At 42.6% G+C, this 26,611-nt stretch overlaps 2 protein-coding genes across 4 annotated transcripts; one reads left to right on the top strand and one right to left on the bottom strand.

Annotated features, from left to right (window-relative positions):
- The first annotated feature begins 1,729 nt into the window (after positions 1-1,729).
- On the top strand, positions 1,730-8,757 carry chata (choline O-acetyltransferase a). Of its 3 annotated transcripts, none has more exons than XM_052079435.1 (15): positions 1,730-2,056; positions 2,773-2,849; positions 2,945-3,136; positions 3,992-4,066; positions 4,374-4,427; positions 4,489-4,674; positions 4,893-5,070; positions 5,159-5,328; positions 6,115-6,215; positions 6,304-6,426; positions 6,733-6,855; positions 6,934-7,075; positions 8,071-8,133; positions 8,221-8,358; positions 8,426-8,757. In XM_052079435.1, the coding sequence occupies exons 2-15, from the start codon at positions 2,802-2,804 to the stop codon at positions 8,750-8,752; spliced, it is 1,920 nt and encodes a 639-aa protein (XP_051935395.1). In that variant the 5' UTR covers positions 1,730-2,056; positions 2,773-2,801; the 3' UTR covers positions 8,753-8,757. The 3 variants fall into 3 exon arrangements, with proteins under 3 accessions (XP_051935395.1, XP_051935394.1, XP_051935396.1); XM_052079434.1 differs by having other exon boundaries at positions 3,992-4,110; positions 4,500-4,674; XM_052079436.1 differs by lacking the exons at positions 1,730-2,056; positions 2,773-2,849 and having other exon boundaries at positions 2,991-3,136; positions 4,500-4,674.
- Positions 8,758-9,848: 1,091 nt separating this feature from the next.
- Positions 9,849-25,165, bottom strand: ogdhl (oxoglutarate dehydrogenase L). Its single transcript, XM_052079433.1, has 23 exons — positions 24,229-25,165; positions 23,081-23,295; positions 22,681-22,851; positions 21,964-22,066; positions 21,024-21,139; positions 20,648-20,802; positions 19,855-20,001; positions 19,214-19,304; positions 18,958-19,137; positions 18,754-18,882; positions 18,137-18,316; positions 17,751-17,903; positions 16,980-17,082; positions 16,764-16,892; positions 16,258-16,408; positions 15,220-15,347; positions 14,954-15,132; positions 14,187-14,258; positions 13,485-13,610; positions 12,361-12,433; positions 12,111-12,274; positions 11,717-11,871; positions 9,849-11,644 (listed from the first exon to the last, which is right to left on the bottom strand). Exons 1-23 carry the CDS (start codon positions 24,395-24,397, stop codon positions 11,521-11,523), a joined length of 3,213 nt encoding a protein of 1,070 aa, XP_051935393.1. The 5' UTR covers positions 24,398-25,165; the 3' UTR covers positions 9,849-11,520.
- Between the last annotated feature and the right edge of the window lie 1,446 nt (positions 25,166-26,611).

Below are 26,611 nucleotides of genomic sequence, written 5' to 3'. Positions count from 1 at the left end.
AGTAGGAGCTTCACTTGGACAAAAGTCATGCTTTGCGGCCATCTTGTGCCATCTGTGGGAATAATTGACCTTCAGAGAGGGGTCATTTCCATTATTAATAGCGGGGCTTGTGAATAGTGGGCTCTCTCCGCTAACTACCCATGCTCAACGTAACTCCTCCCATGCAAAAATGTGACCGCAGTAGAGATTCCTCACTTCGAAGGACTTTCTTGAAACCAATTACTACTTTCCTATTAGCCAGGGATTTTAGCACGTTGCAGAAAGAGCAAAACAATATGCGGTGAGTTTTCTCGCCAACAGCTACGGATAGGTTCCACATATTAAAAAAAAAACAAAATTAAAAAAAAAAACGTAAATACGGATTTGGTTCACTCACTTAGTTTCAAATTGAAGTGCCAAATGTACAATTGTGTCCTTCTAGCTTCAGCTTTTCGCAGTAGAAGATAGCTATGCAGTGGCCTTTAAAAAAAAGTGATGGTCTGAGTTTACAATTCAGGGATTGTTGATGTCAATCATTTGAATACACGTGTGTGTTGTATGTTTTCAGTTGCACCGCTGTGAACTTGATAATTATGCAAAAATAATGTATGTGCGTGCGTGTGTGTCCCTGAATATCTTTATTTTTGGAGTCTTTTTTTGTGTTTTTGACATAATCACGGAATGCAAAGCCTCAATGTATGATCTGCTCCTGTACATACGTGTATATTGTTGTACAGACATTCAATGGCTATTATGTGAATCGCTTTGTTCTCAAGAATCATTAAAAATAGTGTTTCCAAACTTTATTGAGCCAAGGTGCATAATTTGTATTTTAACGCCCCCCCCCCTCCCAAAAATCACAAAAGTACTGTATATATTGACATTCTCTGGCAGAATCCTCGGATCCTCATTATTATGCTAGCATGCTAGCTAAGAGCCATGCTAGATATATGGCCTTGGTGCGTTATGACAGTGTTTCATAACCATAATTGAGCCAAAGCAGCATCTCACGGCACTCCACTGAATAAAAATGTCACTTTAAAGTATGAAGATTGAAATTATGATTAATTGAACTCATTCTGCTGGCTGAATGGCAACAGGTGGATCGGCAGGTTAGGCTAACCATCTGCTACCTAGTGGAATAGCATTGAACTTTACTGCGAAATATCGCCAGCCTCGACAGCACAGTGGTTGGGAAACTCCAATTATAAGGTTTAATTAATAATTAGTAAAAAGTACATGAAAAAATTCTTCACACTATTAAGTATTAAAAGTAGTATTTATTATTGTTGAATGTGGGAGTTATGTGGTCATCAGTTTCGAGAATGAAACAAAAACATTTATTTTATTCAAACATCTTTTACGCAAACTCAAATTGATCATTTCAAAGTGGTCAAAACATTTTTGCAGCACTGAATGCATTCAACCCTCTCAATAGTTTCCTAAATTTGCATTCCTTGGGAGAAACGCAACATAAAATCGGAGCCTAAATGGACAAAAATGGTCAGAAAACGGCAGAATGTAATATTTCACGGGGAAATAACGAATCAAATGAAATTTGTGACCTGCATGTGTCTTAAAAAAATAAAATAAAATAAAAAATTGCAAAGACCGAATGAGTCTGCACACGGACTATTTGGCAAGACACGTATGACATGGTGACGGCGGAGTGAACGAGTGATGCGGGGAAATAAAAGTTGCCGGCGAATCGCTGGACCTCAGGGAGGAGCCTTGGCACCAGTAGCCAACACACACACACACACACACACACACACACACACACACACACACACACACACACACACACACACACACACACACACACACACACACACACACACACACACACACACACACACACACACACACATCTGCCTCCCCCACCCCCCTTGCCAGCATCTCTGCGGAGCCACAGTGAGGGACTTAATAGTTGAGCTTCTTCTTGGCCATGTCTTTGGATGAAGGATGCTCCAAAAAAAATAAAAAATTATATCTACTGTATATATATGAAGAGAAACAAATTTCAACCTCTCACTGGAGCCTGAGTAAGAGGAAGCGGCTTTTTCTGTCCTCACAGGTAAGACAATTATTCATTCAATTCTTAAAGTATTTTGGATTATGGTTGAGGCTGAGATTTGCCAGGCGACCGTCGATCATCGCATTTCTGATTCGTGCACGGGATAAACAGGTGTGAGTCATTCGTCACAGCAAAACGACGACAACTCGAGTTAGACTTGAGACACACACACACACACAGAAATATAGATAAAAAGACAAACAAGAATACATTTTTTGAGCAGTTTTACTAAAGGGGTAGATGAATCGATAGAGAGAGTTTAGCAGTACATTTAAAAATATATCCACCCTAAACAAAGACAATACCTTTTTTGGCTTTAAAAAAATAAATGTATCATCATATGTTTTGTTCTTATTTTTATGAATAGCAATAGTAGTAATATACAGTTTTCTTATTTGTTCATTCCTATTTTGAAATACTTTCTACTCCTATTAATCAATTAGTGTTGGATTTTTATATTGCATGATTTCACATTTTTATGAATAGTATCTTTATTTTGACCAAAAGAAATATAGGTAATAAATTCATGTTTTATTATTGTGTTGTTGCGTTTTAATTGCATTTTTTTTGCATTTTGCAACGTTATTGTTTTGTGATAATATGCTGGAGGTTCTTGAAATAAAAAAATACATCCCTCATAAAAACACATACAATATCTGCATCAGCTATACTGTATAAGTGCCAGCTGGCCTTTTTTTTTTTTTTTTTAAATAAAGGAAATCGACTGCTCCGGTGCACCAGCAACATGTCGCTTCTCAAACAAGAGCCCTCCAAAGATTCCAGAACCACTGATGTGAATATGATATTTTTTCATTTTCCACAGTTTTCAAATGATATGAAGTTACCATTTGATTATTGAAATGTCTTGTCCAACCCCCCCCCACTCAGAGTTTACCCAAACTGCCGCTGCCGGCGTTAAAAGACACTTTGGACACGTACCTGAGATGTGTGAAACATCTGCTCACTGAGGAGTGCTTCCAAAAAACTCAGGAGACTGTGAAGCACTTTGGTGCCCCTGGAGGCCTGGGGGAGCTACTGCAATGCAAGCTGGTGGAGAGGAGAGAGAAAAAGGCCAACTGGGTAAAGTGCACTTGTTTCGCGCATTATCCAGACCAAGCAAACGTGCATACATCAAAGGGAGGTTGTTGCCATGCAAAGCGCTCCCAGGAGATAAATAGTTTATTCCCACCCCCACATACAGAATATGATTCAGTTACAGAACACCGCTGTCATTACTCAGCAAGATGGTTGATCGTTGTAGTGCGTGTACAGTATTGTGGAATACAATATTGTATGATGACTTGAATAAAAATAAGAAGTGGGATCATGAGTTTCACAGATCATAACTCGTGTCATCATATTTGATTGACTTAACTGTAGTGTTAGGGCCTTTGATTTGTGCTAATAGCAAATTCATCTTACCAAAGAATTGCCAAGTTACAGGAACAATTTGCTGCTTGAGTATTAATAATGAAATTGTCATTCTATTGTCAATGGTTGTGTTGATTTCAACTACCGTAAGGCGCACCTAAAAGCATTCCATTTTCAAATTTCAAAAGCTGACAGTGCATCTTATAATCCGATGCGCCATATATGGATGAATATTCTAATTTCTTGGACGTAGTACTTTGAATGGTCTTTGTTTGTTCCAGCTGCAGCGGTTGTGAAAGCTCGATATAAATAAAGCTGTATTGTACTGCGTTGTATTCCCTTTAGCGTAGCTCCATCTAGTGGATGCATAATGCAACCGCAGCCACTATTGTAGCTCCTATTCTATGCACCTTAAAATGTGGTGAGCCCTTTATATGAAAACGGTTTTGAAATAGGCCATTGAAGATGCACCTTATACTCCGACGCGCCTTATCGTACGGAAAATACGGTAATCATTTGGGTGACAATGGCAATGACAGTGAAAGTTTCACTTTGCCTCTGCAGGTGTACGACTACTGGCTGAATGACATGTACCTCAACAACAGACTGGCATTGCCGGTCAACTCCAGCCCCGCCATGGTATTTCCACACCAGAACTTCAGAGCGCCGGTCGATTCTCTGAGGTGTGCGTGAACACAGTAATGGATCGTTGATTTGGGACACGGGTCGGAGATGTGCACTTCTTTTACACCAATTTTCTCTAGGATGTTTAGTAAATGAATAGAAGACAAACAAAAACGGTCGGGTTGCAATTGATTCATTGCCCGGAGACAAAAAAATGACCTAGATGAAATTAGAATGAAAAAGAAATTGTACAAGCACACTTTTAGGTACAACGTCTTCACATGAAAGCAGCAAGTGTGTTGTTTCTTCTTCTTTCCTGTAGGTTTGCTGCCAACTTGATCTGTGGAATTCTAGAGTACAAAAGTTTGCTCGATGCGTAAGTAAGAGAAGGTTTCAGTTCACAAGAGGTCAATGTATGCTGTGCAAACTTGTGAAAGGGTGTGCGCAGACATACGTTACCTGTGGACTACGCCCGAGGTCAACTTGCGGGAACTGCCCTTTGTATGGAGCAGTACTATCGGATCTTCAGCGCCTACCGTCTGCCGGGCCATGAGAGAGACACGCTCGTGGTGGACAACAGTAGTGCGATGCCGGAACATATCATTGTGGCTTGCAAGAACCAGGTTAGAACCCATAAGAGTTCCTTCCCATTCAATGTTAGCGCAACACTTTCAGGCTTCTGCTGGAAAACGTAAAATGTCAGGAAAAGCCTACTAAAACAGCTTAACTTTACTTGGGATTAATCAGGGGGATGTGAGACCTCTAACCAAGGCCAGAATAAATTTAGTTAAAACATCAAGAACAAGTACTGGATTGTGATGAGAGGCGAACTTGTGCTCAGTTTTTTGTCCTGGACGTGGCGATCAATTCCCGCCGTCTAAACGACCGAGACCTCCTGACTCAACTGGAAAAGATCGTGAAAATGGCTCACGATGAAGATGAACGGCAGCCGCCGATTGGTCTTCTCACCTCCGACGGCCGAACGGCATGGGCGGAGGCCCGCGGCGAACTCCTCAGAGGTACCGAACTACTTTTCACTGGAAATGACGTCGCTAGCTTCATTTACGATCACGACATTTGGCTGTTACGCTTGTCGCTCTTCCGCAGAGTCGACCAACAGAGAATCTTTGGACCTGTTGGAGCGGTGCCTTTGTTTGGTCTGTCTGGATGACGGCGGCAAAACCGAGTGGACCGATTCCGCCCGGGCCTTGTTGATGCTGCACGGGGGAGGAGCAGCCGCGAACGGGGGTAACCGGTGGTACGATAAGAGCATGCAGGTTTGTTCTGGTCATTGGCGGTCAGGAGTAGGATCTCGGTAGAGTGTGCTTGGATTGTGTCTGATGATACAAAGACCACACGCACAGAGCCGAAAGCATAGAGAAACCCTTTAATTAGCCCCTAAGAGAGTCAGTTCAAATGTTCCCTTTGATTTGGAATGAATCAACAAGCGAGAGGGGGCACCTATCGGCCAAACATACACATCTGCATACACCAGATGCTCTTGGTCTCGAAGGCTCCACCCCAAAAGTCTTGGGAGTTGTTTCGGTCTCAGGCTGGACAGACTCTGGATTGTCCATCTAAACCGGTCAGGACTACGACTGATCGATCTGCGATTCTTCAACATAATTCGTGTGATAATAATTAAGAAGCATTTGGTAAAACATACCTGCTAAGCCACTGTCCCACCCTCATGATGAACGCAACCAAGTATTGTAACTCAGGTTCTTGTTTCCTTTGCTGTTAAATCAATTTAAAAGAAAATGTAAATTAACTTGAGACATTGTCATGATTTTTAAAATGGCCTTTGAGGATCTTGGTCATGGTCTCGGCTTGTCTTGATCTTGGTCTTGACATGGCTTTCGACTCCTACAAGTCTTGATTTCGGTGAGGTCTGGTCTCAGGCAAGTCTTGGACCCGGATAGTACGATCTTGAGCACAATATTACTATGGACATAGTACAAAGGACATTTCAGGGCTCCACAAGAAGCTCGCCCGAGTCTCCATTCTTTGGTCCGCAAGTCCCGATGGAGGCTGTGGCTCTGAAAACGGTGTCATTGTGTCAGTTTGTCGTAGGGGCCGACGGCTGCTGCGGAGTTGTGTGCGAGCATTCGGCGTTTGAAGGCATCGTTCTGGTGCAGTGCACGGAGTACCTTCTCAAGAACATGTAAGAATTCAACACTAAGATTAAATTGGAAGCCATTTTAGAGAGCCAAACTTGGGTGTTCTGACTGACGGATGGCTACATTGTGGAGCTCCCAAACTAAGCCGGTCCCAGCTGAAAGTGGGAGCGAGCTGCCGGCTCCGCGACGACTCCGCTGGAAATGTACCCCGGTGGTGCACAAACTCGTCTCCTCATCTGCGGATAGACTCCACAGGTTTGGTTTTATGCTTTATCGAATGGCCGCGAAAGAGCTGGAGCCAGTAACTGGCAGGCCAATACAGAGAAAAAGCAACAATTACCTATCATGTTCCATGTTTTGGCTGATTTTCTTTCGATTGGATTTTCTTTTGTTTCATTGGTTTTCCCTGTGCCCATTTTCTCATGTTTTTGTCTTTGCTCGTTAGGTTTTAGTTCCCACCTCCACCTCATCTACAACCGAGTAAATAAAACCGGGGCCGACGACGACAATTAGTGAAAATACGCTGCATGCTTTGAGCTAACGGCAATGTTGTCCGCAAAGGCTCGTCAAGAATCTCGAGGTGAACGTCCACAAGTTCCGCCATTACGGGAAAGAAACGATCAAGGGGCTGAAAATGAGTCCAGACGCTTTCATCCAGGTGGCTCTTCAGTTGGCCTACTACAGGTCGGAGAAAGATAAGCTAGAGCGTAGGATAGACTGACATGTCTCGCTAACGCTTTTTTACTCTCTCCGTGTGTCCAGATGTCACGGCAGAGCCGTTTCCACTTACGAGAGCGCCTCCATACGTCGCTTTAAGGACGGCCGGGTGGACAACATTCGCTCTGCCACACCAGAGGCCCTGGTCTTTGTTCGAGCAATGACTGGCGGGAACGTGCGCGACTGCGTAAGAGGGAGAGGAGGGTTGACGCTAGACTCGCGACGCTTTCACATCCGCACGGTTTGAATCAAACTCTGGGAAGTGGCCCGTATCAGAGATGGGCGACTTGAATCACACGACTTGACTCGCGTGTGTGGTCATTTTTATATAACATGGGTTTCAATGGTATTGCTTCATCCTGAACAAGACCACTTCCCAATGAACACAAGGGAGTGTGCACACTTGTATAACGGCAGTGGCGCAATTGTTCATTCTGGATTTCTGTCGAAACTATTTCCTTTTTTTCCACAGCGAGTGAAATTTGACACATTAGACTCTGCCAATGACAGATTTTTATTTTTCCCAAATACAGCTGAGATGAATTTGAAATGACTCTAAAACTCAGCGGCTGAAGAAGATTGCATGACTTGACTTTTGACTTAACCCAAGTAATCACTTGACTTGTTTGATTTATTTCCCCCGCCGCAGTAACTTGTGACTTGCACATATGTGACCAACTCCCACCTCCGACGCCTCGTAACCGAACTTGACGGCACGCAAAAGATGAACCCAGGTCAATGGACTCCTCTCGAGGCGACTGGAATTCTGCTTGGCGGTTCAAAATGTTTCGCCTCCTCCTTTCGGATTCAAGGCGATTGTCTTTCACGACCAAGAAAAGTTCATTTGCCTCAAAGTGCCACCTCGACAAAAGTACTTTTGGAATTGAAAACTGAAGACCGAGATGACTGACTGCGCAGACAAACCGGACTGTCAAACTCGGTGTGGTAGGTTTTGTCTGACCATACCAAATTTGATGGTGTGGTTCAAAACAAACTAAGGGCGGTTCGGTCTGGGTGAGAAAGTGATTCAGTCTGACCCTGGACAAAGACATAACTCGTGGTAGTAATAGACAAACAGAATCGGAACAGAAAACATGAACTCAAGCTCTGAAACTAACCTTACAACCACTGATTCGGGTACACGAACCATGAACTGCACTTATCCTGACTCTGTACCACCAGGATGCAATGAAGATGGAGTTGTTACGGGCTGCTGTAACAGCACAGACAAAGAATTCCAGCCTGGTTAGCTATCCGATTCCTCTCGCTACCTTGAATTAGCATCCCAAAGAAAAACAAAATGAACCCGTGGTGTCATTTTCCCTTTTCCAGGCTATCATGGGGATGGCGATAGACAATCACCTACTAGGATTACGGCAGATGGCGCAAGAGCTAAAGATCGAGAATCCTGAGATCTTTCGAGACGAGGCCTATCGCGTCAGTCACGAGTTCATTCTCTCCACAAGTCAGGTACTGTTATAGAGTTTGCGGAGAATCCATTCAATTAAGTCAATGAGCCTGTCATTCATTCTTTCAGGTCCCCACCACCGTTGAGATGTTCTGCTGCTACGGACCTGTGGTCCCAAACGGATACGGGGTGTGCTATAACCCTCAACCGGACCATTTCGTATTCTGCGTGTCAAGCTTTCGGGAGAGTCAACAAACGTGCTCATCAGAATTTGTCAAAAGTCTGGAGCAAGGGCTGTTAGACATGAGGGATTTGTGTCAGAAATACAAGACCCGTGAGCCCAGACAGGGTCCTACCGAGATGCCGGCTGACCTGAGTAAGAACCCGGAAGCACCGGTACTTGACCTTGCCAAGACACTGAGCCAGACTAAACTGCAGGCTGGAGGTAAAGCCTAAAAAAATAACATGAATTACAAAATACTGTAGCTGGTTAAGACACGTTTTTTTTCTCTTGCTGTACATGCCATAAAAATATCTTAACATCAATACAGTGGACCCTTGACGTATAAGTGCCATATCTTACAACAGAGTATCTCGAGCTACAGGGTGTTGCTTGGTGAGCTTCATTTGCACCGCTTAAGTCACAGGTGTTAAAGTCAAGCCCCGGGGGCCAGATCCGGTCCGCCGCGTTATTTTATGTGGCCCGCGAAAGAAAATGACTTGCGCCAGCTGGCTGATGTTTGCTAATCAAGTGAGCTGTGACAATAAAGAGGCTCTCCCTATTAAACTTATTAATATTCACTTGTCCTTGGTGCCTGTTTTCACTTTCTCGTTGTCAAGAAATGGGGGACTATTCCATCACATCACTTTGAGGAGGCGAAACGATGACTCGTTGGCACGGGTCTCCAATTTAGAAGCAAGGCATGCTTGCTTCAAGGCATTTGTCACTCGCGGTTGACATTTATGGTAAAACTGACACCAAAAAAACAAGAGAATCAAACATCAAAATACTGATAAAAATCCATTCGCTTCGTGTTCACATATAATTTCAAAGGCCGTGAGTGTACATCATATGGAAATTTTGGTTATAGTAATTGTGCTATAAATCTTCACACTGCATTTTTTTCAGGCATGTTGTGGCAAAACCTGCTACTACATTGAACGTGAGGAACTCCAAATACGGACCTGCAGGGATATTGTTTAAAAAAAAAAGACATGCTCCATATCGTTGCTGTCCTGTAAAAAACACGTATGTCCATTTTTCTCACTTTCAAGAAATGTGTACGGTAAAGGGGTGTCCGCGTTTCAGACATTGCATAAACATTTGAAAAATGCCAAAAATGGACAGACGTCTTTCTCATAAAACTGCGACAAAATTAAGCAACCCGCATTCATATGAAAGAAGTTCAGAAGCGTTTTGACTTATTGTGTGTGAATTCTGACTCAAACAGACATTCACAGAACAGTTCACAGCCATGGCACGATTAATTACACGTGAGCATCTGAATGGGACGACAGTGTCAGAATTGCTCTTCACGCCTCTCAGGCTTTGTTGTGTTTGCGCCTTATGAGCCCTATAAGCAAAACAAAACAAAAAAAAGCAAACAAGCCAAAAGCCAGCTGGCTCATGTCTGCTAATGAAGCGAGCTGTGACAATAAAGAGGCTCTTCTTCACCAACAGCTCGCATACTCACAACTACCGACGCCTGTCAAGAGTGGTTCTAATTACCTAATATAAGACGTCCCGTTATCTTTGGAGAAAACAGCTGCTGGGGAGCGGTGCTGTTGACTTCAAAGGAGTATTAAAAATTAAGCAACCTGATGTCAGGCCGATAAAGTCGGTGTTGGAAGTATCATCTCAAAATGAGACAAGACAAAAAAGTTCTTGGCGAAAATGTAACCAACACCCCACAAACAACTGTTTTGCAAACCAAAATACAGTCTCCAAAACACTAAATCAGAAAGAAACTGTGACAGGAACAAGCAAATAATTCTGGAAAAAAAAGCAACAGTGAAAAAAGTCATGTTATGAAAGTAAATTGAAACTTCAACGAGAATAACAACGTAATGTGACGAAAAATTTAAGAGAACAATAAAATCGTGATGTTATGAGATTAGCTAACAAGCTAAAAAATAAGACAAATAAAGAAACGAAAGACAATCGGTTGCAAGAGAAAAAAAACCCAAATGCAATGAGAAGACAGTGCAAGTGGACCGAGTATAAACTTGTCATGTTACCAAAACAATACATAATGTGATAAAAATGAAAATAAAGTCATGACCCATAAGAAAAAAAAAAGATTAAATGAAATTGGATGCAGTGTTGCGAGAAAAGACCAAGTGGAAAAAAAATAGTCGTAACATTACAAAAAAAAAAAAGACGATGTGACAAAAATGAATGCAGCAAGAAATCAAGTCCGAATATCGGCCAAAAAAAAAACAAAACAACTCTTAAATGTTTCTAAAATACACACTCAAAATGGAACCGAGTCAAACTTTTACAACAAAAGGAAACCCCCCCAAAAAACAGCAACAAAACAATGAATCGCAGGAATTGACCCACCGCAAATTCACAACAAAATGACACAAGATAAAAATGGTTAAAATTATGGAAATAAACTACAATTTGAACAACAATAAAGTTGGATTGTTCCTAGAATAAATTCAAAATGAGGTGAGAAGAAAGTCATAATTTTACCCCAAAAATCTTTTACCGTGGAAAATATCAATAATCATGTTATGAGAAAGTAGTCCTGTTATCATTATTATTATTATTATTAAAACCAGACGTGACGACAGAAAATGGGTCGATTCAGAACTGGTACAGAAAAAAAAAATCTAGAAAAGGTGACTTGCATCACAGATTTTTAAAAAATAGTCAAACATCTTTGACCAATTAGGAAAAAAAAAGTCAACGTAATAACAAAAAAATGTCCTTTATGATCTGAGAATAAACTCAAAATGGAACCGGAGTGAAGTTGTGCTGTGATAGTCCAAGAATGATCAGAAAACATCACCACAGCACTTCCAACCGTATTTACCGAAATTTATTAACCGAATTTATCATCAAAATGATTCTAAACGCCAAAGAGAAAAAATATGTTCCAAGACTGTCATCATTAAAAAAAAAAAAAATAATAAAAAACTTCCACTTCTACAGTGAAGCATGTCAGGTAAATTTTCAACACTTAATAATAAAATTAAAAGCGCACCTTCCGTCCAGTTCAAGTGTTCCTCTCCTGGAAGGCGCTGAGGTCGAAAGCCACGTCCATGAACTTTTTCAGTTCGTTCAGGTGGGTGGACTTGTTCCCCGTCGCGGGCGCGGCGGCGGGGTCCCGCCCGGCATACCTTTCGGAGAAACGACAAACGAGGCGTGACTCTCCCACCCTCTCGCATCCAACCGAATCGGCGGCTTCTCACCAGACAGGCCTCTTGCTGGCCACCACGGTGAGCAGGCGAGGCTGGACGTAGTTGTAGTAACCCGTGTTCTTGTGCTCCTCCTGACACCAGACCAGTTCGGCGCGCTTGTGTTTCTCCAACTCCGCTCGGACCAGGTCAAAGGGGAATGGAGAGATCTGGAAAAGAAGAAACTGCATCACTGCGCCAGTACTTTGCGTTGCGAGTAGCCGAAGTAGTGCTAATAGAAAATATATGTCGGATCCCGATCTGATTCCGGGCAAACGTGTGACGAAATTTTGTCAATTCAATTTTTTTCCCCCCAGTGTGTAGTGCAGTTGTATATAAATGATGATTAATGATATTGTTCAAACTGTGCATGATGTTCTGTGATTGGGTGCCATTCTGTTTAGCAAACCTGCTCCAGTCTGACGATGGCGACGTCTTTCTCCAAGTTTTGCCGCTTTCTCTCTTTGTTCAGTTCATAGTAGACTTTTCCGGTGCAGAAGATCAACCTTCTCACCCCATCTGGATTTTGACTCGCCGGGCCTTCGTCTGGAATCAGCCTCTTAAATTTAGTGCCTGCACAAGTTAATAACGCGATTTTAGTTTAATGACATTTTTTTGAAACCTTGCATCAAAGTATGGGAAAATGGGTCAAAGTATACCTTTGGCGAGGTCATTAAAACTGGACCTGGCGTCAGTGTGCCTCAGCAGAGATTTAGGCGTGAATATAATCAGCTGTGCAACGAGAAAAGAAAGTTTTTTTTGACTTTTTTTCCCTCCAGTGTGTGACATCAGCACAGGGACAATGCCTGAGTGTTCAGTCAACCAAAACCAGAATTGAGACTTTGTACTGAAAAGAATGATATCATATTCCCTATAGACAGTCTCACTGATTTGCTCAGGCTAGTTTGTTTTCTCATGCTCAACAGAGCGACACATTTGGATGCGACAGGGGATCACTTAAGACATTCACTGTAGCTGAAAAACAGTGAAAGCTGTGCATAAAAAAAACAACAAAAAAAACGAACTAACCCCCTCACCCCCGAATAATTCATGTACAGCCTAAAAGTTTCAGTCAGAAGTCGGTCTGTTAATTATAAACGCAAATCATATGATCCAACCATGTTTGCCATCATGAAGGCCACAGATGAGCTGAAGCCTTTCTTAGCAGATTTTGACTGAGTGGCAGAAAGGTTTTTAAAAAAAATTCTGAATTAATTAATCACAAATTATTTTAAAAATAGGAAATACAGCAGTGCTGTTGCATAAGCATGCTATTTAGTAGTAGTAGTATTTAGTAGTGTGTGTGCATGCATGCATGCATGCATGGCCAAAGAGTTCAATCTCTGTTTCATTGGACCATGGCAAAATCTCCAAAACATATTGTGTAAAAAATATGTTAAGATCTGAGGTAAACAGAAGTTGATCTTTTTGGTCATAATTCCAAAAGTACACAATAACTACAATGAAAACAGTGAATTGGAAACAGTTTGAAATACTGTCGCGGTTTGCACAAACCTTTCTGGCTTCTGCTCGAAAGAAAAAGGTCGGGTTAATTATTGAACTGCTATAAAAAACTGGTGCATTATTATGAAGATCAAAAATCTACCGCATACATAGTTATGAGCCAATATCATGATAACGCTTCACACCTGCTGTTCAAAAAAAAATTTGAGCAGTTTGTCACAGCCGTGTCATAGACATGGTGCTGAAATAATAAAAAATAAATAAAAAGGGGTGGTGGGGCATACATTTGTTTTGGAAAATGAAGACAGTCGTGCATTACCGGCTTCCTGAACGGCAGCAGAATCTGCCGTCTGAGCACATGACAGTAGTTAGCAGGCGTGGAGCAGTTAACCACGATCCAGTTGCAATCGTACAGCTGCTGCACTTCAAAATCTCCAGCAAACTCCTTCATGTGAGAAAAGAGGAGAGGGCGTTAAAAAAAAAAAAGGGTGCGGTGTAACCTTGAGTCTAATTTCTACCACCGAATTGTCAGACGCGTTGGGGGCATGTCAACGGAAAAGCTATGGGAGCGATGGAGTGTCCGGCAAGACGCAGAGAGCTGAGCCAAATTCCCAAACAAGCACATCGAGGATTGCGTCGGCTCCAAATATCAGGATGCTCAAGCACAGATGACCATTCTACAAACATGCACAGAGGAAATTCCACACCCCCCCCCCCACACCCCCGCACACACACACACTAATGGTTTGAATATCCCATTTGCCAGCCTTCAGCTGATCGCTGCCTCAAACCAGCCGGCACACAGGACCCGACTGAGTGCTGAACACAAGAGTCCCTCAGGGGCCCTTAATGAAAAAATTGGCAATCATCACATAAACTGTTGATAATATAGCAGGAAGCGATTCCTATGAAAATGACATGGATGTATTTGGAATGTGAGAGGAAGTTGGGGTAGCTACACAAAAAAAATAAAATCATCTGAAAGTGTTTTTAAAATGTGACTTGTCCCAGGTGGACCTACAGGAAAGTGATCCGGGTCATCTTTGCTCATTTGCAGGAAGCGCTCAGGTCGTGCTGAGGAATGTTCTGGACCCTGAAGACAAGAGGAGACTATTAAATGTTGCGCTGTGGTGAAATGTAAATGTACCGTGAACAAGGTGGTAATACAATTTAATTAACTGGTTACTTGTCGCCATTTAAATGAATAAAAAGCCATTCATCTGTCAAAATACTGCATATTGAGAGGGGAAAAAAAAACAAAAACTAATACTGAAACTAATAACTGAACTAAAATATAGAATAGAAGCAAAATAAAAAAATTCCAAACGACTCCGCTGTGAAAACTGAACTAAAACAAACTCAATTTAAGACACAAGTCAAAACAAAATGAAAATTAACTACAGTGAAAATTCCAAAGGTTAAATATGTTTTGCTCAAATTTTTCCAAAGCAGGAAAAAAGACCTTTTCTACTGACACAAAAGGCCTATTTTTTCACATAATGTTGAATTATGAGTTTTCAAAGATAAGACAAGAAAACCTTTAGTTGTCTCACAATGGAGTAGTCCCAATTTACAGTAGCAAAATTATGAAATGGACAAAGTAGAAGACAAAAAGTATATGAATAAATATAAATATAATGTATAAAAATGAGCATACTAGAAATGGGTGAATCCAGGTTTTCAGGACCGTCTATTCAATAGTTTCACCATTTCAAGCCGCACCTCACAAATGTGGCATATCAGGATGCTGATTCGAGACAAAAGTCGTCTCTAAAATGTCTCTCTTACCATTCCCTCCATCCCGTGAGGGAGGAGCAGGACAATGCCGTTGTGGCGGACCCACTTGGCCTGCCCCGAGCTGATGAACTGGTCGATGATGCACTGGGCCGTGTTGTGGAAGTCTCCAAACTGCGCCTCCCACAGGACCAGGGCGTTGGGACTGGCCATTGCGAAGCCCAGCTCGAACCCTGGAAAGGAAAATGGAGGCCACAGATTGGCGATGGGTTGATGAGGTGGGGGGGGGGGGGGGGGGGCGCTGGGGCTCGTCCGCCTACCGAGCACGCCGTACTCGGATAAGGAACTGTTGCAGACAGTGTAGGGCGCCTGGTCGGCCCACAGGTGGTTCATGGGGACACAGATTCGTTTGTCCACCTCTTGATCATGGAGAACATGATGACGGTGACTAGGAAACATGCACAAAAAAAAAAGAACAACATCTTGAACAATTTTTTTGAAACAATAGAAAACCAAAAGTAGCAAAATTCAAAAACATCCACACATAAGCCCCCGCGTACATCATTTTTACAAAAATGCGCGCACACGGTGCATCGTCTGTCATCGGGGGGCCCCATTAGCGAGGAAAAGAGGGCGCACGCATTCCCACACGCAAACGCGTCAAGTTTGGCGCGCCGCCGATACACGCGCTGAAGCGGAACGCGCCAATATGTTCGGCTCCTGCGAGAAGAGGACGTGAGAGACCGACAGCGGGAGGTAAACAAAATGGAGGCGGGATGAGGGGAGCCGGGAGGTCAAGACCGTTACACGGCAGACCGAGAGAGAGCAAAGTGCTGAAAAGTGGGTGGAAAAAACATTTTTGATATAAAAGTGAAGGGAGGATGGAAGATGGACAAAAAAGGGCCAGTGGAGTAGGACAGTGCTGACAAGTAACAAGGTTTGTGATTGTATGCAAGTAGATTTTTTTAGGTAGCAGTATTTGCAAAACGTGTTCAATAAAAAAATAAAAAATAAATTTAAAAAAAGAGTAGGATTAGTCAAATTTACGATTCAAATGTCCCCTTCTCAAAAACTGTACTGCTGCTCTGAAAGCGAGTGGGGAGAAGTGAACATTAATTTATTGAGAAGCTTCCTCCGGACAAAAGTAGTGCTTTGCTGCATCGTCTGGCATCTGAGTGCCAAGGAACTACATACTGAATTGAGGGAATTCATTTTGACAAAAAATAGTGACCAAGGAACTATGATAAAGTGTATTGAGGAACTTCATTTAAACAAAAACAGTGCTTTGGCACCGTCCTGTGGCATCTTGGCGCCAATGAATGACATTTAACTTGTGTCACCGTGACGGAGAGACTCACCTGAACGTTCCCCTTTCGACGTCTTGCCCGCTGAGTCGCACGTGGACGCCGTCTTTGAGAAGCGACCCGAAGGCCATGTACTCTCCCAAGGCCCAGTCCAACTGACCGTTCCTCACCAAGTTTGCCCGGCTGCGCAGGATACGAGACAAACCTTGTGGGCGCACACAGAGGCGTTTTGGGGAAGGGCGGGGGCGGCATGATGAGCAAGCAGAAAGTGTAAAATGACAGGTGGTGTTGTCAACTGTGGACACTAAAAGTCTGGCTGATATTGAGATTTCTTGGAGAGGAATTCCAAAGCGAATAAATTGTCTTGGTGTGGTACAGTCATCTTACAGGCCACAGTATTAGGAACACACATTAATGAGAACGACTAACACACACACACACACAGGTGTATGTATATATATGCATATGTTATTCATTAACTCATTCACTCCCAAAGACGTTTTTAAACGTCTTTTCAGACTTGGCCGAATGAGTTTAATGATGGCGGTTGTGTATTTCACCAGGATGAATGTTAAAATCTCCCAAAGGCACAGAGCTGGCGGTCTGGCCGATGTGCTGCAAAACCTCCTCATCCAGTCCTGTGGGGGGGTAATTCATGGTCTTAGGTTCTCCTTCTGCTGTGAAGAATTCTAGAAGGAAGTGTGGGGGGGGGGGGGGGGGGGTAACATTCGTCATCATCGTCGCCAAGAGTTGATGAGAGGAAGAAAGGTCGGTACTTGGCCAGGGTGAGTCCAGCCAGTGTCGTATTTGTGAGATTTTCTCGTCCTTGGAGCTGCCGTATGCCTCTTCGCATATCTTGTCGTATTTGGCCACTTCCTCCTGCAAACATGACACACGTTTGGGGGGGGGGAGACAAAACATTCATTAGGAGAATATATTGCTTGCTCACAAGCACAACTACAGGAACGGTGAATAAAAAATAAAGTCTTGAGTGGCAGTAAATAGCCTTCTGTATGGTGAATGGACTATTAGCAAAGGTCCCCATTGCAATGACAAACAATGTCCACCGAGCAGCAGCGATTTGTGAGCCACGGTAGCACCATAGCAGATATGAACACAATCTTCTTACGAATATTCCGACGCTCCTGCTTGAAATGAGGAATCAGAGTGCTTTCCAGTGAATGACACACTTGATCTGTTAGTGAATGGCACGGGAGACCGATGTAAAATTTGGGTGATTGAATCGCAACAGTAAATTGAAAGCAGCAGAGACAATGCTGCCGCCATCTACTCGTCCGCATGTTTAATTTGCGCTTTCAATCCTGCAAAGAGAAGAAGGCCGTGAAGTCGCTGTTATTCTTCATGGACATGAACTTATTAGGATATGCCCCTTCATCAATAAATTCATCAAACAAAGGGCGGCCTCTTGCAATTACTCACAGTTGAAATTGTAATTATACAGAGAACCTTTGATCGATGGCGTACTTCAAATCGAGTGGGAAATTTGTTTGGAAAACGCTTGCGCGCACACACACATACACACACACCTCAAATTCCTGCAGCGTCACCACTCCCTCGCCAATGAGCTTGTCAGAGTACTTCTTCAACACGTGCTCCTGACGCCTGATTCGCTTGTACATCAGCGGCTGGGTGAACAAGGGCTCGTCCATTTCATTGTGGCCAAAGCGCCTGTAACACACCTGTGATAAATACACACACACAAATAAAATACATTTAAAACGACTCAAATGGCCTCTTCAATCTTCAAAAATAACAGAATGTATGAGACAAAAGCTTGACCTCAAAGTATCAAATCAAATTTCCTCATTGAAATGAACTGAAATACCATTAATGCGCTCCATAAAAACATTCTGCGTCTCAGAAACTTTCTTGCAACAAAAAATTTGGTTGCACCCCCCCACAACACACACACCAGGTCAATGACGACATCTTTGTTGAAGGTATTCCTCCACTCGGCGGCCACGCGGCACACGTACATGACAGCTTCGGGGTCGTCGGCGTTGACGTGGAAGATGGGAGCGTTGACCACTCGAGCCACGTCGGTGGGGTAAGGGGAGGAGCGGGCCATCCGGGGGTCGGTCGTGAAGCCGATCTGCGGGCGAGAAAGGCAACCGCGCCGGGGTGAACTGACATGAAATGGAAGCAAGGTTCGATTTTTTTTTTTTTATGTACTTAGTTTTCATAAATTTTTATTTGGTTAGTTTTTTTTTAATGCTTTGTTTTGTTTTTAATTGTTATTGTATTCCTCTTAGGGTTTTTTTATGCGTTTAAACGTGTATTTCATGTGCGGAAGATTAAAAAAACCCCACCAAAAACATGACGGTAAGTTGTCTAGTAAAAACTACTCAAAGGTCTTAAATGAAGCTAGGATGGATTAGCTTTTCATGCCTCGTTTGCCAAGTTTAGTGGATTTGCGGCTTAAATTCCTGTTGAGAAGTATGCCATGCAATTATACAATACTTATATATACTTACATATACTTGCCTACTTGCTTTTATCGTTAAAAACACTGAAGAATTGCCATTTCACCTGATTGTTGACCACCACATGGATGGTACCATGTGTGGTGTAAGAGGGGAGTTCGCTGAGGTGGAACGTTTCATACACGACACCTTGGCCAGCGAAAGCGGCGTCTCCGTGCATCAAGATGGACATCACCTGGAAAAACAACATTTCTTGTCTACACCAATTTCGAGTACAAGTACAAAAGCTCCATCTTAGGACAACGCTAACTTTTTTGCCAAACGCGTCTCCCCTGTAGAACTGCTCCGCTTTGGCCTTGCCTTGGACTACTGGATCCACCGCTTCCAAGTGGGAGGGGTTGGCCATGAGGGACAGAGTGATGTTCTTGTCCGTCCCACGATTTATTCTCTCGTGGTACATCCCGAGGTGGTATTTGACGTCTCCGGAACCCTGTGGGAGAATAAAAAGCAGGTTAATGTAAAGATATTTTTGAGAGGGGCCACTACTTTGGTGGAGGTGTTCTCACTTCATCCGCAGCCTCTAATTTGGGGTCGAACTGACAGAAGATCTGGTTCAAGTCTTTGCGGATCACATTGGCCAAGACGTTAAGTCGACCCCTGGAAGCGCACATTAAAAGATCGAGTGGAACCTGTACTTAGAGTGGTAGCAGCAAACACCACAACAAACAGCGGTTTGGCAGACAGTGAACAATTCTTCTTCTTCAAAGAAAGAGGCTTCAACTTGTTTAGGGACACTCCCAGCTGAAGTTTCCGTCAAAACTCAAAATAAAACAAAGACAACTACAAGCTATTGTTCATTCAAATAAACCAACTTTAACTTACGCAAGTCTACTAGCCTAATGCTAACATAAAGTGCAAAACACCTTAGACAAGCTAACAGAGTTTGGTAAGACAGAGCTAAGAAAACACCCACAGGAATATACTCTTTATCCTCGGTGAAGAATGAACTGAACAGCTTAATTTTTCTTTTTCACAATTAAAAATGTATGTTGTACTGTACGCCTGTAAAATTCTACCCCCTGGTGGCCATAGTTCACATACCACAATGAGCAACAGTGAAATATGATAAAACTGTCCACTTTTTTTTTTTAATTGTTATTTTTCAGTAGTTTTTCGACTTTTGACAAGGTGTAATGATGCGCATTACCGATGCGGCATCCCCATGATCACGCTGTCTATGCCGGCAGCGCTGGAGCTGTCAATGATGGTCTTAAGTGCCGGGATGAGGACTTCGCAACCTTCCAGTCCAAAGCGTTTCTCAGACGACCACTTCCTGGCCAGGAAGTCCTCAAACCTATCAAGTCAGAAACAGTACAGGCTGCTTTGAACTGGTCTGTGAATGTGAAAGTAGATTTAGAAAGTTCAATGTCTTGGCAACCGGCAGAAAATTCTGTGGAATATAGTTGTCTACTGTGAAACCATAATCCTACTGATTTGCAACCTCTCTTCGGATATTCTGTTAGCATGGTCACTGTCGTGCCTTGTTGTTGGCCATAAGTGCACACACATCAAGCAAAGAGAGAAGGAAGGTGGAATTTTTTTTTAAGATTCAAAAGTTTGATTTGGCAGCCAGTAAGTGTTCCGCTGAGGTGTGTCTGCTTTAGAGCGCCTCGTTGTCTCGGGAAATATTTATATACTGCATCGGCAATATTTAATCATTCAAATTTGGCGGGTTGTTATCTAATCTAGAGGTCATTTACTTTAAATTTTTAGGTAAGGTTGGGAACGGCTGATTTCAAGGTTGAGAGTGTTTGCGCTCTCAATGTTGTAATTGAGAGAGAGAAAAAAAAGGATAATGCGGTGAGGCTTTAGAGCTTATTTCACCACACAAAAATTATAATATACTATAAAAGACGAGTTCTCAGTATGATCTATGACTTGGCAATACTGTATGCTGTGCATTCCTTAATGGGTCTTAGATCCTTCCTTTCATTCCTGACCGCGTTGATCTGATCAGGCGAGCCATCAGCGTTCTCTTCTCGGCATTGGTGAAGCGCATGATTCCGGGAGTCTCGAACTTCTGACGGATCCACTGGCACTGCTCCACGTTGTTGATGAACATGAATTCCACCCCCACGTGACCGCAGTAGGATGCCTGGGATGGGACAAAGGAGAAAATAATAATGCGGCACATCCTTTGTTAGCTGAAGGGCCTCATGTGAAAGTGTTTGTGTTAGAAGGATTAAACTACTATTACATTTTATTACTACGAGGCGCATCATTGATTAGGCCAAATCCATGTCTGATCTACAAGTAGTGCTTTGGGGCCATTTTGCGGCATCTATCGACAATTATAAACCTTTATAGGGCGTGTACCTCAAGTCGACGTATGACCTCCCTGAGAGGAAGAGTCGTCTCTCCACCGCCAATGAAGGTGGTATGAGGTAGACGGAAGCTGCGATCCAAGTCGGACTCGTGCAGACCGTAGAAACCTACATACGGTAGTATCAACAAACATATCATTTTAATTCAAAGTGATTTGAAGAAAATAATCATGCCTGCCTGCTTCGTCAGAGCCATTTAGATGTGAATTTAAATGACAAATCCATTTTCCATCCATTTTCTATCGTGTATATATATTACCGTATATATTTTTTTTCCTGTATCGTATTTTCTACATTGGACACTCTCGCAAAAGTCGAGCAGACCACCTGAGCGCTGCTGGAGCTCAAAGCTCACTCGGCACATAAGAGGAGACAGGTGCAAATCACATTAACAACAAGGCAAAGAGGAAAAAAAGGGGGCCAAGAATAGATCCACGTACTGACCAAGTAAAGGGCTCATTAGGTATCATTAGCAAGCTATATCAGCCTCGTGATAATATAATGCAGAATGGCAGAATGTAATGCAATGCTGTGACACACACACACGCACACACACACACACACACACACAGACACACACACACAGACGCACACTAATGCATGTACACACACACACTCCTTCCTGGTGTTTTTCTTGCTTGTTGCTCCTTGCGGCGGTCCTCAAATTATCTTTCTCCATTAAAATAAATAGAAATGTCATTAATCGGTTCCAAGGTCCCAAAAATAAAATTTTGTAACGTGATTTTTTTTTAAGTGAGAAAATAATACTCTAAAGTAGTATCTATATTTTTAAGGGTTTCAACCTGTTTTACACACAACGGGGTTTTGTTTCCCACGCTGGTCCGGACCTTTTATGCAAGTGTGAATACACACAAACAAACCCCGATGTGAACCGGTTGTCTCGATCCGGTTGTTTGTATTCCGCTGCTCACCTAATTTATCAATGGTGGTGATGAGGTCAGACGGAACAAACGAGTCCAGATCCGTGTCCAAGATGCCCAGAGGGTCCAACTGGGCCACGTGATGACCTCGAATCTAGAAAGAATACAGAGATATCATTTCATATTGTACTTTGTCATCATAATGTTGAGTATGAACAGCTGGAGATGCCACTTAGTTGCTCTGCGGGAGCCCCGCGGGAGTTTTCTTCCGTATCTTTCTGCCATGCATTTTCACCTTGCAACAAGTATTCAGAACGGATCTAACAGATAGTATTTGACTCATTAGTGGGGAAATTTAGGGGAAGGTTGAAAAAAAAAAAAAAGAATTAAGGAAAGCACGTGTTGCAGAAAATGAACATTTTATTAGCTTCATTGTGCAAATGCTTCATTAATGTTTTAGTTTTTTACTTCAAGAAGATTTTTTTTTATTATTATCAAGCTTATTGGAGTATTTCATTCATATTGTTGCAGTAATTAAAATACAACTTGGGCAATTATGCAACTAGCCTAACAATTTGTTCAGGTTTGTGAAATGAGTTAAAATAATGCTCAGCTGTTTGAACGCGTCAAAATGTTTACAGCTAGCTTTTATTGAGACACCTGTTTAATTTTGTTTGCCTAAGATACACAGTTACTCAGATACTCATTTTTCAAAAATAACATATATAAACATATTTGGGAGTATATGAATGTGTTTGTGCGGATGACCTGGTAAGCTCTGATGAGCGTATGCACAGCCAGGTGGTCCTCCACCACTTTCTGCGTCACATTTGGCGAATGGGACGCGACTCGGCCCTGGAGAAGAGGGGAGGGACGTCTCTCCGCCTCCTCGTCAGGTGCACCGGATTTCTCCATGTTCTGGAAGAGGGTGTCCCACGACTGCGGAGACAAATTCAGAGGAGGAGAAAAAAACATGAGCAGGAAATATCGTTGACTGAGAAAATGGACGATTTTCATATTCCGTGTTACCTTGACTTATTTTTCTAACAACTTTTTCCATTTTTTTTTGTTGCTTTGCAAGCCCAAATTTGAGGTCTGATTATTTGATATACTATAGTGAATAAATTAAATGCACTTTTGTGTGTTTTGATTTGTTGCACACAGTTACCTCATGAACATTATTATGATCCTCCAGCCAGGCAAAGTACATGTCCTCCACATAGTTGGAGCTACTGGTGACCGCTTGAGAGGGTGTCGCCTCGGAGGAGCATGTTCTCCAAGGATGAGGTCTGCACCTGGCCAGGGTCCCTCCACCGCCTCGCCACCACGGACCTCCTCCACCAGCCCTCAGCACGCCCGCCAATGCCCGAAACTGACTCATGGCTGAGGAACAAAGAGAAAACAATTGACTGTTGACGTTTTTATATTCATTAAATGTGCCTTGTGGCATTTTGGGGGATTTGAGATCGGCACAACTTTTGAGTAAAAGATGAAGATTAGGCGGCAAATCGCAGGTTGTTACGTTAAATGGAAATTGGAAGTTGAACAAGGTAAGGGACCAAGGGACCTGACATTTGAATAAAATGTACATGGAATGGTATAAATTGAGTACGTGCGGACGCAGTAATGATGCTTATCGGTGAATGACGAACACCGTGTAAAAAAGCCACACTCGAGCCATGCTTTATATCAGGATATCAATTATTTTGCCATCGAAAGCCCTTTCTCAGTCTTGTCCCTGTTGTGTCGTAGTTGGAGGTGAAAGAAAAGCCAAACATATTAGCGTCTAAGTCACTGTTCTGCCTTTCATGTTTCTTTTCACCAAAAACTTGTTTTCGCCACTTCCTGGCCAGAAACGGGTGTTTATGGTGAACTGAAGTAATTGAAGAAGCTACAGAAACAGAAACAGATTTTTAGTTTTTATTTTTTTGCCTGGTGAAAGAAGATCAAAAGTCTATCCTTTTTGTACTTTTGTCAAGGTATTGCCAGTTCATTTTTTCAACCTAAGGATCAGTACTTAAATGTACTTTTGTCAACTATTTTATGGTGTTGCGTGTCCCAATAAGAACTGTAGCCCCAAGTAAACTTATTCTTTTCATACAAAATCGCTCCTTGGTGAACGTCCTGGCGGTATCAACTTTTACCGCAGGACCGTTTGATTGCGTTTGTCGTAAGAAGAGCAGCTCGATCGTAAACATTAAAACAATGTGCTCTCCGAATTACGATGGAAGCTGCTGCAAGGAGTTACGAGTCATTTGCGCACCGTTAAAAAAAAACACAAAGTCAAACATGCGATCGCGATGCGCGTCCTCTCACCTGTTCTCGCCGCTGTGCTTTTAACTTTGCCTTTGTTATGATGCTCGTCTGCGCTATGTGACAGGGCCGCTAATCCGCTGCCTTCAATGTAAATCCCCCCCCCCCCCCCCCATAATCTTCCTGATGGCCTGTGTGTGACGTCATCGAATCTGAGTGCAAAGGACAGCATGTTAAAAAAAAAAAAGAACTCATGTGCGTTAACGTTTACCTTCGGCTGCTACAATAACATCGCCGCAGACTTCCAACGTGGATCAGTGGACACGGTGAAGGGGACACAAATTCTAAAGTACTTGCACCACCTATGACCCGACCAACCCTCCCCCACCCCCTGCCAGCGGGTCAGGTGTTACATCTGTGCAACTGTACCACCACACACACGCAAGCACGGACGCAAACTGAGTGAGACAAAGAAAAAAAAAAACAACAACAAACACTGGGTCATTGCTTATCTGGCAACAGCTGGCAAAACAATATTCTCAGTGGACACAACATGAGGTACACCTTCATCTAACTGGAATGCAATTTGAAATTTGATCATCGAGGCTCGGCTTTGAATAAGACGGCAAGAAAGGTATTCATGTCAAATGTACTGGTTTTGAAGTGGACCGGCAAATTGGTGCTGTTGTTAACGCCGGCTTCTTTCATTCTAGGCAGCTTGCTAAGGTAAAGCCTTTCCTTTCTCAAGAGCACTTTGAAAAAGAAATTCATGCCTTCGTCACATTTTGGGGGTTCGACTGTAATACACTTGACTTTGGTGTCAGCCAATCCTCCATTAAGCGTCTCCAGTGGGTCCAGAATGCTGCTGCTCGCCTCTTGACTGGTACACTCGTAAGAGGGAGCACATAACTCCTACCCTGGCATCCCTTCACTGGCTCCCTATACATTTTAGAGTTCTTTTTAAAAAAAAAATCCAATTATTTGTTTTCAAATCTTCAAATTGCCCCCCCCCCACCTTACCTTTCTGAGCTCCTGCCCGGTGCCTCCGGTCTGTACCTGGGAACAGAGGTTTATGTTATGTCTTCTGTTATTGTCATTATTTGTATTCTTATTTAACTACCACCATAGAGTAAAATCACAGCAGTCCTGTTACATTAATCCTTTTTTAAAATACATTTTTAAAAAGTCAACTCTAATGTGCTTCGTGTCAATGTGCTACTAGCATAAATGCTACAATGTTATATTTCATGTAATTTACTAATTCTATGCTAAAAACTCACTTGTGGTGCTTTATCCAAGTGAGAAGTGGGGTACACTATGGACCGGTTGCGAGTTCATCAGGACAGAGACATAAAATAAATAAATAAATAAAAGTATTCACGCTCACATTTTTCACACAATGGCCAATTTAGTCCTCAATGAAGACAACATTCATGTTTCTAGAATGTGACAGGAAGCCAGAGAACAAAACACATACCGAAGGAAGAAACAATTTGTAGAAGCTTTGTTAAAACTTTGGAGGTGGAGGTGTGGTTGCGAGGGCCTTTGGGCAAGTGGTTTCAGATTGATGGGCTAAAAAACAATCCAATAATTGTCCGAGCCCAATTTAAAAATGCTGCTTCTCGTTTTGACTTTCATCATTCATACTTGCTGGCTGCGAGCTGGGTGGAAAAAAAAGGGAGGGATATAAAAATAAAAAAAGAAGAGGAAAAAGGTATACGAGATGTTGCATGAGAATCCGCAGAAAAATCGGATTCCCATGATTGTCACACTGGTTATTCTGACTCATGGCATGACTTCAAATACTATACCTGTAGAAAGTACCTTGATACATATTTTGAAACATTTCCGCAGCAAAAACCTTAAAACATCAATAAGAGCGATGGAATCATTGATGACAAACCATAAAATCTTAAATTCTTCACATTTTTATCAATTAAAAAAAAAACGATGTAGATGTTCTTATAAATAAGAATGCTCTAAATCTCCCCATCCTCTCCAATATTGGCGACCTGCAGCCTTATTATTTGCATGCGTCTTCACCATTGCTCCCCACATGACCTGCAGAAAGTAGGGTCAGGCAATTATGAACAGAAATGCCATTTTGTCGGGGCGACTCAGCCGTCTGACAAAGACGGAGCGAGGGCCATTTCTTTCCTGGCGTTTTATTAATAGGCTCGGCGGTTGCAAAGACTTGCGCTGCTGGGTAACATACTACAGGCTCTGTGTTAAATCACATCCTGTTTAGAATAATTACCATCACGTCTTGGGATTAAACAACAATCCCCCAAAATGTCTCAAGTTTGTTCATGCAACCAAAGAACATCAGGCGGACGTTTTCGCCTGTACGTGGAATCTTTGTTGACCGCAGCAACGACTTCTGGTGATCAAAGCTCAGAGAACAAGTTAATCGTTAATTTAGAGGACAGAAGCAAAATAAATACGG

Source organism: Hippocampus zosterae, chromosome 11 (genome assembly GCF_025434085.1).
Source record: "Hippocampus zosterae strain Florida chromosome 11, ASM2543408v3, whole genome shotgun sequence".
Taxonomy (NCBI): domain Eukaryota; kingdom Metazoa; phylum Chordata; class Actinopteri; order Syngnathiformes; family Syngnathidae; genus Hippocampus; species Hippocampus zosterae.
Note: the sequence above shows the minus strand (reverse complement) of the source record. Positions and strands in the feature narration are given on the sequence as shown.